The sequence below is a fragment of the Grus americana genome, chromosome 38, assembly GCF_028858705.1.
Source record: "Grus americana isolate bGruAme1 chromosome 38, bGruAme1.mat, whole genome shotgun sequence".
In the NCBI taxonomy this organism is placed as follows: Eukaryota; Metazoa; Chordata; class Aves; order Gruiformes; family Gruidae; genus Grus; species Grus americana.
In genome coordinates, this window is record NC_072889.1 from 30,670 (window position 1) to 43,212 (window position 12,543).

Genomic DNA, 12,543 nt, shown 5'->3' on the forward strand with positions numbered 1-12,543 from the left:
AAAACATGGACGCTATCATCGTGGATTCGGAAAAAACGGGGCGCGATTGTATCCAGTACATCAAGGAGCAGCGGGGGGAACCCGAAACCTTCCTGCCCCTCGATTATCTGGAGGTGGGGTGAGGGGTACGCCCCGGTTTTAGGGTGGTGGGGCTCCCCGAGAAGCGCTGGAGGGGTGGGGGTGGTGAATGGTCCCCCCATTTGACCCCTTGGGGCTCAGAGCCCCTCCCCAGGGTTTTTGGGGGTCCCCATTTGACCCCTTGGGGCTCAGAGCCCTCCCCAGGGTTTTGGGGTCCCCCCATTTGACCCCTTGGGGCTCAGAGCCCCTCCCCAGGGTTTTTGGGGGTCCCCATTTGACCCCTTGGGGCTCAGAGCCCTCCCCAGGGTTTTTGGGGGTCCCCATTTAATTCCTTGGGGCTCAGAGCCCCTCCCCAGGGTTTTGGGGCCCCCCCATTTGACCCCTTGGGGCTCAGAGCCCCTCCCCAGGGTTTTGGGGCCCCCCCATTTGACCCCTAGGGGCTCAGAGCCCTCCCCAGGGTTTTTGGGGGTCCCCATTTAACCCCTAGGGACTCAGGGCTCTCCTTGGGGTTTTGGGGGGGTCCCCATTTAACTCTCTGTGACCCGTGACCACCCCTTGGGTTTTGGGGGGCCCTGTTGAACCCCCCCCAAGACTCATGGCCATCCCCACAGGTTTTTTTTGGGGGGGGGGGGGGCCCATTTAACCTCACCGCCCTTCCCCAGGGTTTTGTGGATCCGTATCGAATCCCCCCCCCCGAGACTCGCATCCATCCCCAGAATTCTTATTTTTTTTGGGGGGGGCCCCCTCCATTGAACCCCTCTTCTTTGGTCCGCAGGTAAAGCCGACGGACGAGAAGCTACGGGAGCTGAAGGGGGCGAAGCTGGTGATCGACGTGATCCGATACGAACCCCCCCACATCAAAAAAGCCCTTCAATACGCCTGCGGCAACGCCCTGGTCTGCGACAACGTGGAGGACGCCCGCCGCATCGCTTTCGGGGGGCACCAGCGACACAAAGTAGGGGTTCCCCCCCTTCCCCCCCTGCTTCCTTTTTCCTCGATATTTCCTTAAATATCCCTAAATTCTCCTTATGCCCCCCCAAACTTCTTTTTTTTCTGTTATTTTTCTTTTTTTTGTTTGTTTTTCTTTTTTTTTTTTTTTTTTTGTTTTTCTTGTGGTAAATCCGCAGACGGTGGCGTTGGACGGGACCCTCTTCCAAAAATCGGGGGTGATTTCGGGGGGCGCCAGCGATTTGAAAGCCAAAGCCCGTCGGTGGGACGAGAAAGCGGTGGATAAACTGAAGGAGAAGAAGGAACGGCTGACGGAGGAACTCAAGGTGGGAATCCCCCCTTTTTTTTGGGGGGGGGGGGGTTTAGCGTTCTCCTGGGAACCCCCAAACTCCTTCCAGCCACCCCCAAAACTGCGTCGGCACCCGCTGAGGCTCCTTTGGACCCTAAACCCGCTCCTTTTTCCCCCGCTTTCAGACCCCAAAACTTTTACTTCCCCCCCCCCCCCCCAAACTTTCTTCATCTCAAACATTTCGGGGCTCCCTCGCTGAGGGACAAGGCTGAACCCCCAAAACAACATTGCAGACCCCCAAAACCAAGCACAGCCTCTATCTCCGGGCATTGCGGGTCGGGTGAATCCCCCCCGTCACCCCCTTTTTTTTCCCCTCCCCCCGTCACCCCCTTTTTTTTCCCCTCCCCCCCTCACCCCCTTTTTTTTCCCTCACCCCCTCACCCCCTTTTTTTTTCCCTCACCCCCTCACCCCCTTTTTTTTTCCTCCCCCCTCACCCCCTTTTTTTTCCCTCCCCCCTCACCCCCTTTTTTTTTCCCTCCCCCCCTCACCCCCTTTTTTTTTCCCTCCCCCCTCACCCCCTTTTTTTTTCCCTCCCCCCTCTCACCCCCTTTTTTTTTTCCCTCCCCCTCCTCACCCCCTCTTTTTCTCCCCCCCCCCCACCCCCTCTTTTTCCCCCCGCCAGGAGCAGATGAAGGCGAAGAGGAAGGAAGCCGAGCTCCGCCAAGTCCAATCCCAAGCCCACGGTCTCCAAATGCGCCTCAAATATTCGCAGAGCGACCTGGAGCAGACGAAAACCCGGCACCTCGCCCTCAACCTCCAGGTACCCCCAGTTTTGGGGGGGATTACGCCGGTTTTGGGGGCGTCACGGGGTGGGAGGGGGGGTGTCCTTGGCCGTTCCGAACGTTAAAGGGATTTGGTTTTGGGGGGGGGATTTACGGAAACCGTACGCTTTCCTCCTGGGTGTTTTTTTGGGTTAATGTGATTCCGGGGAGGGGGATTTTGGGGTGCAAGGGGGGGGTCCCCAGCATCTGACCCCCGTTTTTCCGCCCCCCGACGCAGGAGAAGTCGAAACTCGAGAGCGAATTGGCCAATTTTGGGCCTCGCATTAACGATATCAAGAGAATTATCCAGGGCCGGGAGCGGGAGATGAAAGATCTGAAGGAGAAAATGAACCAGGTGGGTGTTGGGGTTATTTTTTTTTGGGGGGGTGGGGGGTGTCTCCCGTGGGTGCAGGGATTTTGGGGAGCCCCTTTTTGGTTCTGACGTCATCCCCCGCTTTAGGTGGAGGACGAAGTGTTTGAGGAGTTTTGCCGCGAAATCGGGGTCAGGAACATCCGGGAGTTCGAGGAGGAAAAAGTCAAGAGGCAGAACGAGATCGCCAAGAAGAGGTAAAGGGGACCCCCAAAACCTTGAAGGGGCAGGGATGGGGGGAACGATGACACATGGACCCCCAGGGGACCCCCAAATCTCTGAGGGGGCATGCCTAGCCCCCCGCGAGCTTATGGGGCAGCTGGGGGACCTCCTCAACGTCTTGGGGACCTTGTCAATGCCTTGGGGACCTCCTCGACGTCTTGGGGACCTCCTCAACATCTTGAGGACCTTGTCAATGCTTTGGGGACCTCCTCAACATCTTGGGGACCACCCCCACCATCTCGAGGACACCCACCCCCCCAAAATCTCAGGCGCCCTCGTTTTTAGGTTGGAATTCGAGAACCAGAAGACGCGGCTGGGCATCCAGCTGGATTTCGAACGTAACCAGCTGCGGGAAGACCAGGAGAAGGTGCTGATGTGGGAGCAGAGCGTGCGGAAGGACGAGGCCGAGATCGAGAAGCTGAAGAAGGTCTCGGGGTGGGGGGGGACGTGGGACGGGACAGGGGGACGGCGCGGGTGGGCGTTTGGGGAAGGGGCGCGGCTGGCGAGGGGCGGCGGTGACGGGTGACCGATGGCGGCGGCAGGAGGAGCAGCGTCACATGAAGATCATCGATGAGACGATGGCGCAGCTGCAGGACCTGAAGAACCAGCACTTGGCCAAGAAGTCCGAGGTCAACGACAAGAACCACGAGATGGATGAGATCCGCAAGAAGCTGGGCGGGGCCAACAAGTGAGGGCGGGGCTGGGGGTGGGGCTAAGGGGTGGGGCGGGGCCTGGGGATTAAGGGAGTATGGGGGCGGGGCTAGCAGATGGGCGGAGCCTCAAGCCCTGGGGGTGGACCTGGCAGATGGGCGGAGCCTTGAGCCTTGGGGGTGGAGCCTCAAGCATGGGGGTGGGGCTGTCAGATGGGCGGAGCCTCGAGCCCTGGGGGGGCGGAGCCTCGAGCCTGGGGGGGCGGAGCCTCGAGCCTGCAGGCGGAGCTGGCAGATGGGCGGAGCTTTGAGCCTTGGGGGTGGAGCCAGAACCCTGGGGGCAGGGCTTGCGATTGGGGAGAGCTGAGAATGGGGGCGGGGCCATGGCCTTGGGGGCGGGGCCATGGCCTTGGGGGCGGGGCCATGGCCTTGGGGGCGGGGCCATGGCCTTGGGGGCGGGGCCATGGCCGTGGGGGCGGGGCCATGGCCTTGGGGGCGGGGCCATGGCCTTGGGGGCGGGGCCATGGCCTTGGGGGCGGGGCCATGGCCTTGGGGGCGGGGCCATGGCCTTGGGGGCGGGGCCATGGCCTTGGGGGCGGGGCCATGGCCTTGGGGGCTGGAGCTAGTGTGTGATTGGTGGGGGGGCGGCATGAGTGGCATGTGGTGGGTGGGGCTAAGGGGCTTATGGGTGGGGCTAAGGGGTTGTGGGCGGGGCTAGGGACCCTGTGGGCGGGGCCAGCCAGGCCTGACACCCCACCCCCGCCCCCCCCTCCTGCAGGGAGATGACGCACCTGCAGAAGGAGGTGACGGCCATCGAGACGAAGCTGGAGCAGAAGCGCAGCGACCGCCACAACCTGCTGCAGGCCTGCAAGATGCAGGACATCAAGCTGCCCCTCTCCAAGGGCACCATGGATGACATCAGCCAGGAGGAGGTGGGGCCGGGACAGGGGATTGGGGGGTGGGGGGGGGTTCACGAGGGGGCCCGGGGACCACCCTGACCCCCTCTTTGTCCCCCCCCTCCAAGGGTGGCCCGGCCGGGGAGGAGCCGGTGAGCAGCTCCCAGCGCACCTCCAGCCTCTACGCCCGCGAGGCCCTGATCGAGATCGACTACAGCGACCTGCCCGAGGAGCTCAAGGTGTGCTGGCCCTTTAATGCTGGCCCCTCCCATTTTCCTTGGCCCCTCCCACTCCTTAAGGCACCACCCCTTTCCTCACACCCCTCCCACTTTACCCCCATAGGACACTAGCCACGCCCACACTGCCCCTGGCCACGCCCACACTGCCAACCCCCTCATTACCATACAAAGCCCCACCCCCTCCCGCCCTTCCCCATCAGGCAAGCCAGGCTGGGGTGGGCGTGGCCTGTTGATAACCCCACCCCCCCTTGGCTGAGGCCATGCCCCCCATAGAGTCCCATTAGGGTTCCCTAGGGCTGAGGCCACGCCCCCCCAGGGCTGAGGCCACGCCCCCCCCGGGCTGAGGCCACGCCCCCCCCGGGCTGAGGCCACGCCCCCCCCGGGCTGAGGCCACGCCCCCCCCGGGCTGAGGCCACGCGCCCCCCCCGGGCTGAGGCCACGCGCCCCCCCCGGGCTGAGGCCACGCGCCCCCCCCGGGCTGAGGCCACGCCCCCCCCCCGGGCTGAGGCCACGCCCCCCCCCGGGCTGAGGCCACGCCCCCCCCCGGGCTGAGGCCACGCCCCCCCCCGGGCTGAGGCCGCCCCCCCCCCCCGGGCTGAGGCCACGCCCCCCCCCCGGGCTGAGGCCACGCCCCCCCCCCCGGGCTGAGGCCACGCCCCCCCCCCCGGGCTGAGGCCACGCCCCCCCCCCCGGGCTGAGGCCACGCGCCCCCCCCGGGCTGAGGCCACGCCCCCCCCCCGGGCTGAGGCCACGCCCCCCCCCCCCGGGCTGAGGCCACGCCCCCCCCCCCCGGGCTGAGGCCACGCCCCCCCCCCGGGCTGAGGCCACGCCCCCCCCCCCGGGCTGAGGCCACGCCCCCCCCCCGGGCTGAGGCCACGCCCCCCCCCCGGGCTGAGGCCACGCCCCCCCCCCCCGGGCTGAGGCCACGCCCCCCCCCCGGGCTGAGGCCACGCCCCCCCCCCGGGCTGAGGCCACGCCCCCCCCCCCCCCGGGCTGAGGCCACGCCCCCCCCCCCCCCGGGCTGAGGCCACGCCCCCCCCCCCCCGGGCTGAGGCCACGCCCCCCCCCCCCCCGGGCTGAGGCCACGCCCCCCCCCCCCGGGCTGAGGCCACGCCCCCCCCCCCGGGCTGAGGCCACGCCCCCCCCCCCCGGGCTGAGGCCACGCCCCCCCCCGGGCTGAGGCCACGCCCCCCCCCCCCGGGCTGAGGCCACGCCCCCCCCCCCCCGGGCTGAGGCCACGCCCCCCCCCCCCCCGGGCTGAGGCCACGCCCCCCCCCCCGGGCTGAGGCCACGCCCCCCCCCCCGGGCTGAGGCCACGCCCCCCCCCCCGGCTGAGGCCACGCCCCCCCCCCGGGCTGAGGCCACGCCCCCCCCCCCCCGGGCTGAGGCCACGCCCCCCCCCCCCGGGCTGAGGCCACGCCCCCCCCCCCCGGGCTGAGGCCACGCCCCCCCCCCCCCGGGCTGAGGCCACGCCCCCCCCCCCCGGGCTGAGGCCACGCCCCCCCCCCCGGGCTGAGGCCACGCCCCCCCCCCCCGGGCTGAGGCCACGCCCCCCCCCGGGCTGAGGCCACGCCCCCCTAGAGTCCCATTAGGGTTCCCTAGGGCTGAGGCCACGCCCCCCCTTGGCTGAGGCCACGCCCCCCATAGAGTCCCATTAGGGTTCCCTAGGGCTGAGGCCACGCCCCCCTAGGGCTGAGGCCACGCCCCCATAGAGTCCCATTAGGGTTCAGGCCACGCCCCCCCTTGGCTGAGGCCACACCCCCCCCATAGAGTCCCATTAGGGTTCCCTAGGGCTGAGGCCACGCCCCCCCTTGGCTGAGGCCACGCCCCCCATAGAGTCCCATTAGGGTTCCCTAGGGCTGAGGCCACGCCCCCCTAGGGCTGAGGCCACGCCCCCCTAGAGTCCCATTAGGGTTCAGGCCACGCCCCCCCTTGGCTGAGGCCACACCCCCCCCATAGAGTCCCATTAGGGTTCCCTAGGGCTGAGGCCACGCCCCCCCTTGGCTGAGGCCACGCCCCCCATAGAGTCCCATTAGGGTTCCCTAGGGCTGAGGCCACGCCCCCATAGAGTCCCATTAGGGTTCAGGCCACGCCCCCCCTTGGCTGAGGCCACACCCCCCCATAGAGTCCCATTAGGGTTCCCTAGGGCTGAGGCCACGCCCCCCCTTGGCTGAGGCCACGCCCCCATAGAGTCCCATTAGGGTTCCCTAGGGCTGAGGCCACGCCCCCCCTTGGCTGAGGCCACGCCCCCCCATAGAGTCCCATTAGGGTTCCCTAGGGCGGGGGGGCGGCCCCACCCTGTTAGGCCCCGCCCCCTGAGACGAAGCCCCGCCCCCAGGACGCGCAGGCGGAGGAGGAGATCCGGCAGGAGATGAACCAGCTGCAGCAGCGGCTGACGGAGCAGCAGAGCGTCCTGCAGCGCATCGCCGCCCCCAACATGAAAGCCATGGAGAAGCTGGAGAGCGTGCGGGATAAGTTCCAGGAGACGTCGGACGGTGGGGACACGCCGGGGGGGGGGGGGGGGGACGGGGACACGGGACGTGGGGATACCGGGATGATGGGGGGGGCAGCAGGGATGGGGGGGGACAGCAGGAGGATACAGGGATGTGGGGACACCAGAGACGTGGGGACACCAGGGATGGGGGGACACCGGGAAGGGATGTGGGGACACTAAGGGGACGTGAGGATATTGGGAAGACACAGGGACGTGGGGACACCAGGAAGGGATGTGGGGATACCGGGATGATGGGGGGGGGGACAGCAGGAGGATGTGGGGACGTGGGGACACCAGGAAGACACAGGGATGTGGGGACACCAGAGACGTGGGGACACTGGGCTGATGTGGGGGCACCAGGGATGGGGGGACACCAGAGCACGTGGGGACACCAAGGGGACATGGGGACACTGGGAAGGGACATGGGGACACCAGGAAGGGATGTGGGGATACCGGGATGATGGGGGGACAGTAGGAGGATACGGGGACGTGGGGACACCAGAGACGTGGGGACACCAAGGGGACATGGGGGCACCAGGGATGGGGGGGACACCAAGGAGATGTGGGGACACCAGGAAGACACAGGGATGTGGGGACACCAAGGGGACATGGGGACACTGGGAAGGGACATGGGGACACCAGGATGATGTGGGGGCACCAGGGATGTGGGGACAGCAGGAGGATGTGGGGACACCAAGGGGACGTGAGGACACCAGGGATGTGGGGACACCAGGGATGTGGGGACACCGAGGGGACGTGGGGACACCAGGAAGACACAGGGATGTGGGGACACGCGGGGATGTGGGGACACTGGGAAGGGACATGGGGACACCAGGATGATGTGGGGGCACCAGGAGGACACATGGGGACACTGGAAATGCGGGGACACCATGGGGATACTGGAGCACGTGGGGTCAACAGGGGGACACCAGGGGGACGTGGGGACACCAGGGGGACGTGGGGACACCAGGAATGGGGGGACACCAAGGGTGGGGGGGACACCAGAGCACATGGGGACACCAGGAGGACACGGGGGGGACACCGGGACGACACAAGGCGGGGGCGGCGGGATGACCCGACCCACCCGCCACCCAAACCCAGCCGTATTTTAGCTGGGGGCCACATCCCTGTCCCCCCCGCCCGATGTCCCCAACCCCCCCCTCCATTGTCACCCCGTCGTGCGTGTCCCCCCCCCTCCCCGTGTCCCCCCCCCCCCCAGAGTTCGAGGCGGCGCGGAAGCGTGCGAAGAAGGCGAAGCAAGCGTTCGAGCAGATGAAGAAGGAACGCTTCGACCGCTTCAACGCCTGCTTCGAGTCCGTCGCCACCAACATCGACGAGATCTACAAGGCCCTTTCCCGCAACAGCAGCGCCCAGGTACCTCGCACGAGGGCCCCCTCGCACGAGGACCCCCTCGCACGAGGACCCCCTCGGCACGAGGACCCCCTCGGCACGAGGACCCTCCCGTTCTCGCGTAAGGGGGTTCGGCCGCTCGGCCTTTGGGTTCGGCCGGTCGCCTCCGGGCTCGCCCCCCGGCCTCGCACGGAGCCTCGCACGCTCACCCCCAGCCTTGCACGCTCACCCCCAGCCTCCCCCGGTGCCTCTTACACCCCCCTCCCCGGGCCTTGTACGCTCACTCTCAGCCTCCCCCGCTGCGTCTTACACCCCCGTAGCCTTGCACGCTCACTCCTAGCCTTGCACGCTCACTCCCGGCCTTGCACGCTCACTCCCGGCCTTACACAGGCCCTTGCACGCTCGCCCCCAGCCTCGCACGGGACCTTAACACTATCGCCTCCGCCTTGCACCATCACCCCAAGCCTCACCAGGGACCTCAACCGCTCGCCCCCACCCTCTCACAAGGCCTCGCACGCTCACCCCCAGCCTCGCACGCTCACCCCCAGCCTCACACACTCACCCCCAGCCTCCTCCGGTGCCTCTTACACCCCCCTTCCCGGGCCTTGCACGCTCACTCCCAGCCTTGCGCAGGCCCTTGCACGCTCACTCCCAGCCTTGCACGCTCACTCCTGGCCTTACACAGGCCCTTGCACGCTCACCCCCGGCCTCGCATGGGACCTTACGCCATCGCCCCCAGCCTCACCGGGGACCTCAACCGCTCGCCCCCACCCTCTCACAAGGCCTCGCACGCTCACCCCTCACCCTTGCACGCTCACCCCTCACCCTTGCACACTCACCCCTCACCCTTGCACGCTCACCCCTCACCCTTGCACACTCACCCGCCCCCGTCCCTCCCTGCAGCCCCTCTCCCCATCTCCCCCCCCCCCCGTCTCCCCTCCCCGCGGGACGTGGGGACCCCGTAACGCCCCCCCCGTCACCCCCACGCCCCCCCCGTCACCCCCACGCCCCCCCGTCACCCCAAAATCCCCCCCTTCCCCCCCCCCCCCCAGGCTTTTTTGGGCCCCGAAAACCCCGAGGAGCCCTACCTGGACGGCATCAACTACAACTGCGTAGCCCCCGGCAAACGTTTCCGCCCCATGGATAATCTTTCGGGGGGCGAGAAAACGGTGGCCGCCCTCGCCCTCCTCTTCGCCATCCACAGGTGGGTGTCCCCCCCCTCTTTTTTGGGGTGTCCCCCCCCCCCCTTTAAAGAGTTTCACCCCATTTTTATCCACACACCCCCCCCCCCCTTTTTTTTCCCCAGTTACAAACCGGCCCCGTTTTTCGTGCTGGATGAGATCGACGCGGCGTTGGATAACACCAATATAGGGAAGGTGGGATTTTTGGGGGACCCCCCCCTCAAAAAAAAAAAAAAAGGGGATTTTGGGGACCCCCCCCCCCCCCGCAGGGATTTTGACCCCCTCCTCAAGGATTTTTGGGGACCCCGTGGGATTTTTTGGGGGGGGGTTTTGGGAGTTTGGGGATTCTCCGAGGTATTTGGGGGGGAGCCTTGGGATTTTGGGGGCTCCCCCTGGGATTTTGGGGTTCACAGAGGCGGTTTTGGGGTCCCTGGGTCTATTTTTGGGGTCACAGGGGGGGATTGGGGGTCCTTTGGGGTCGCGGGGGGGCGTTTTTTTGGGGCCTTGGGTGGCAGTTTTGGGGTCCCTGCTCCATTTTGGGGGGGGTCCCCCCGAGGGGGCTTGGATGTCCCTGGGTGCAGTTTTGGGGGTCCCTGGGTCCATTTTGGGGGTCACCAGGGGGGATTTGGGGTCTCTGGGTCCATTTTGGGGGTCTCTGGGTCCATTTTTTGGGTCAACGGGGAGATTGGGGGGTCCCTGGGTCCATTTTGGGGGTCACCAGGGGGGATTTGGGGTCTCTGGGTCCATTTTTGGGGTCACCAGGGAGATTTGGGGGGTCCCTGGGTCCATTTTTGGCGTCAACGGGGGGCGATTTGGGGTCCGAGGGTCCATTTTTAGACCCTCCGCTTGCAATCTTGGGGTGTTTTTGGGGGGTCCCCTCCATTTTGGGGCTCCCCCATCTCATTTTGGGGGTCCCCCACCCCACTTTCAACATCTTCGGGTCAATTCCGCCTCCCCCAGCCCCACTTTTGGGGCCGATTTTTCGCTGCCGCGGGGTGACGTTTCTCCCTATTTTTGGGGGTTTTTCGACCCATTTTCGGGGTTTTTCGACCTAGTTTTGGGGGGTTTTTCGACTCCTTTTTTGGGGGTCTTCCCCCCCCCCAATTTTTGGGGTACCCACAGGTGGCCAACTACATCAAGGAGCAATCGGCCGCTAATTTCCAAGCCATCGTTATCTCCCTCAAGGAAGAATTTTACACCAAAGCTCAAAGTCTCATCGGCGTCTACCCCGAGGTGGGTAAATTTTGGGGGGGGGGGGTGTAAATTTGGGGGGCTGGGGGGGGTAAATAAACCCCCCCTGGATTTAACAACACCCCCCCCCCCCCAATTTTTTCTTCCCCCCCCTCCAGCAAGGCGATTGCGTCATCAGCAAGGTGTTGACTTTCGACCTCACCAAGTACCCCGACGCCAACCCCAACCCCAACGAGCAGTGATCCCCCCCCCCGAACCCCAAAAAAACCCCAAAACCTGGGTGCCCCCCCCCCCCATGGGTGCCCTCCCCACCCCAGACACCTGCGTGCCTGTGGGTGCGCCCCCCCCCCCCCCCAAACGCTTTGCTACCCCTGGGTGCCCCCCCCTGAAACCCCTGGGTGCCCCCCCGAAACCCCTGGGTGCCCCCCCGAAACCCCTGGGTGCTCCCCCCAGGGTCTCATGGGTGCCCCCCCCCAAACCCCTGGGTGCCCCCCCCCCCCAAGCCCCTGGCTCCCCCCGCTATAGGTAGAATCACGCTGTCGCTTTTACTGGGCTCTATAAGGGGCCCCCCCCAAATCCCATACGTCCCCCCCCCCGATCCCATACGTCCCCCCCAAATCCCATACGTCCCCCCCAAATCCCATACGTCCCCCCCCGCCCCCCGTTTTATGTCATTTCTGTGGATTTTAGTGACGCTACAATAAAGGATTTTGATTCTCTCCCCGCCCCGTCCTTACGTCTCAGTTTTGGGGGGGACCTATAGGGCCATATGGACCGGCCTGGGCTCTATAGGGGCTCCATGACCCCCCCCCTCCCCCCAGGTACCCTATGGTTGGGGGGGTGGTTGGGGGGCTATAGGCACCCCCTGGATCTATACGGGGGCTATATGGAGCGCTGTGGGGATGTATGGGGCTGGTGGGACCCCCTGGGGCCCTATAGGGGCTATAGGGAGCCTATAGGGGCTATAGGGAGCCTATAGGGACGCCTTGGGGCTATATAGGTGTCGTATGGAGCCTATATAGGTGTCGTATGGGGGCTATAGTGACCCCCTGGGGCCCTATAGGGAGCCTATAGGGACGCCTTGGGGCTATATAGGTGTCGTATGGGGGCTATAGTGACCCCCTGGGGCCCTATGGGGGCTATAGGGAGCCTATAGGGACGCCTTGGGGTTATATAGGTGTCGTATGGGGGCTATAGTGACCCCCTGGGGCCCTATAGGGGCTATAGGGAACCTATAGGGGCTATAGGGAGCCTATAGGGACGCCTTGGGGCTATATAGGTGTCGTATGGGGGCTATAGTGACCCCCTGGGGCCCTATAGGGAGCCTATAGGGAGCCTATAGGGACGCCTTGGGGCTATATAGGTGTCGTATGGGGGCTATAGTGACCCCCTGGGGCTATAGGGTGGCCATATAGGTACCACATGGAGGGTATAGCAGCCCCCTGGGCTCTATATGGAGGCCATAGGGACCCACTGGAGCTATATAGGTGTCGTATGGAGCCTACGTGGGTGTCATATAGGGGCTATAGTGACCCCCTGGGGCTATATAGGGGCTATAGGGTGGCTATAGGTGTCGCATGGGGGCTACCGCAGCCCCCCAGGGCCATATAGGGGCCATATGAAGCCCCGTGGGGCTATAGGGACTCTGGGGCCGTATAGGGGCTATAGGGACCCACCGGACCTATATAGGTGCTGTGAGGGGGGGGGGGGGCACAGAGCCCCCTTAGGGCCATATGGGGGCTATAGGGCCCCCCCCAAAGCGCTGGGGAGGGGGGGACGGGGACGTATAGGGGCTATAGGTCCCCGGGGGGGT

General features: G+C 65.8%; 1 protein-coding gene across 1 annotated transcript; it reads left to right on the forward strand.

Annotated features, from left to right (window-relative positions):
* The first annotated feature begins 5 nt into the window (after positions 1-5).
* On the forward strand, positions 6-11,321 carry SMC1A (structural maintenance of chromosomes 1A). The gene is made up of 16 exons (XM_054808547.1): positions 6-113; positions 854-1,033; positions 1,206-1,352; positions 1,999-2,136; positions 2,376-2,492; positions 2,598-2,704; positions 3,015-3,156; positions 3,272-3,417; positions 4,158-4,311; positions 4,404-4,514; positions 6,853-7,009; positions 8,228-8,382; positions 9,411-9,562; positions 9,665-9,734; positions 10,662-10,772; positions 10,889-11,321. The coding sequence occupies exons 1-16, from the start codon at positions 6-8 to the stop codon at positions 10,970-10,972; spliced, it is 2,079 nt and encodes a 692-aa protein (XP_054664522.1). The 3' UTR covers positions 10,973-11,321.
* The last annotated feature ends 1,222 nt before the right edge of the window (positions 11,322-12,543 follow it).

Bases quoted from the DNA above. Each gene is read 5' to 3' on its own strand.
- SMC1A (XM_054808547.1), top strand. From the start codon at position 6: ATGGACGCTATCATCGTGGATTCGGAAAAAACGGGGCGCGATTGTATC. The intron at 114-853 runs GTGGGGTGAGGG...TTTGGTCCGCAG, and splicing joins TGCCCCTCGATTATCTGGAG to GTAAAGCCGACGGACGAGAA. The intron at 2,493-2,597 runs GTGGGTGTTGGG...CCCCCGCTTTAG, and splicing joins TGAAGGAGAAAATGAACCAG to GTGGAGGACGAAGTGTTTGA.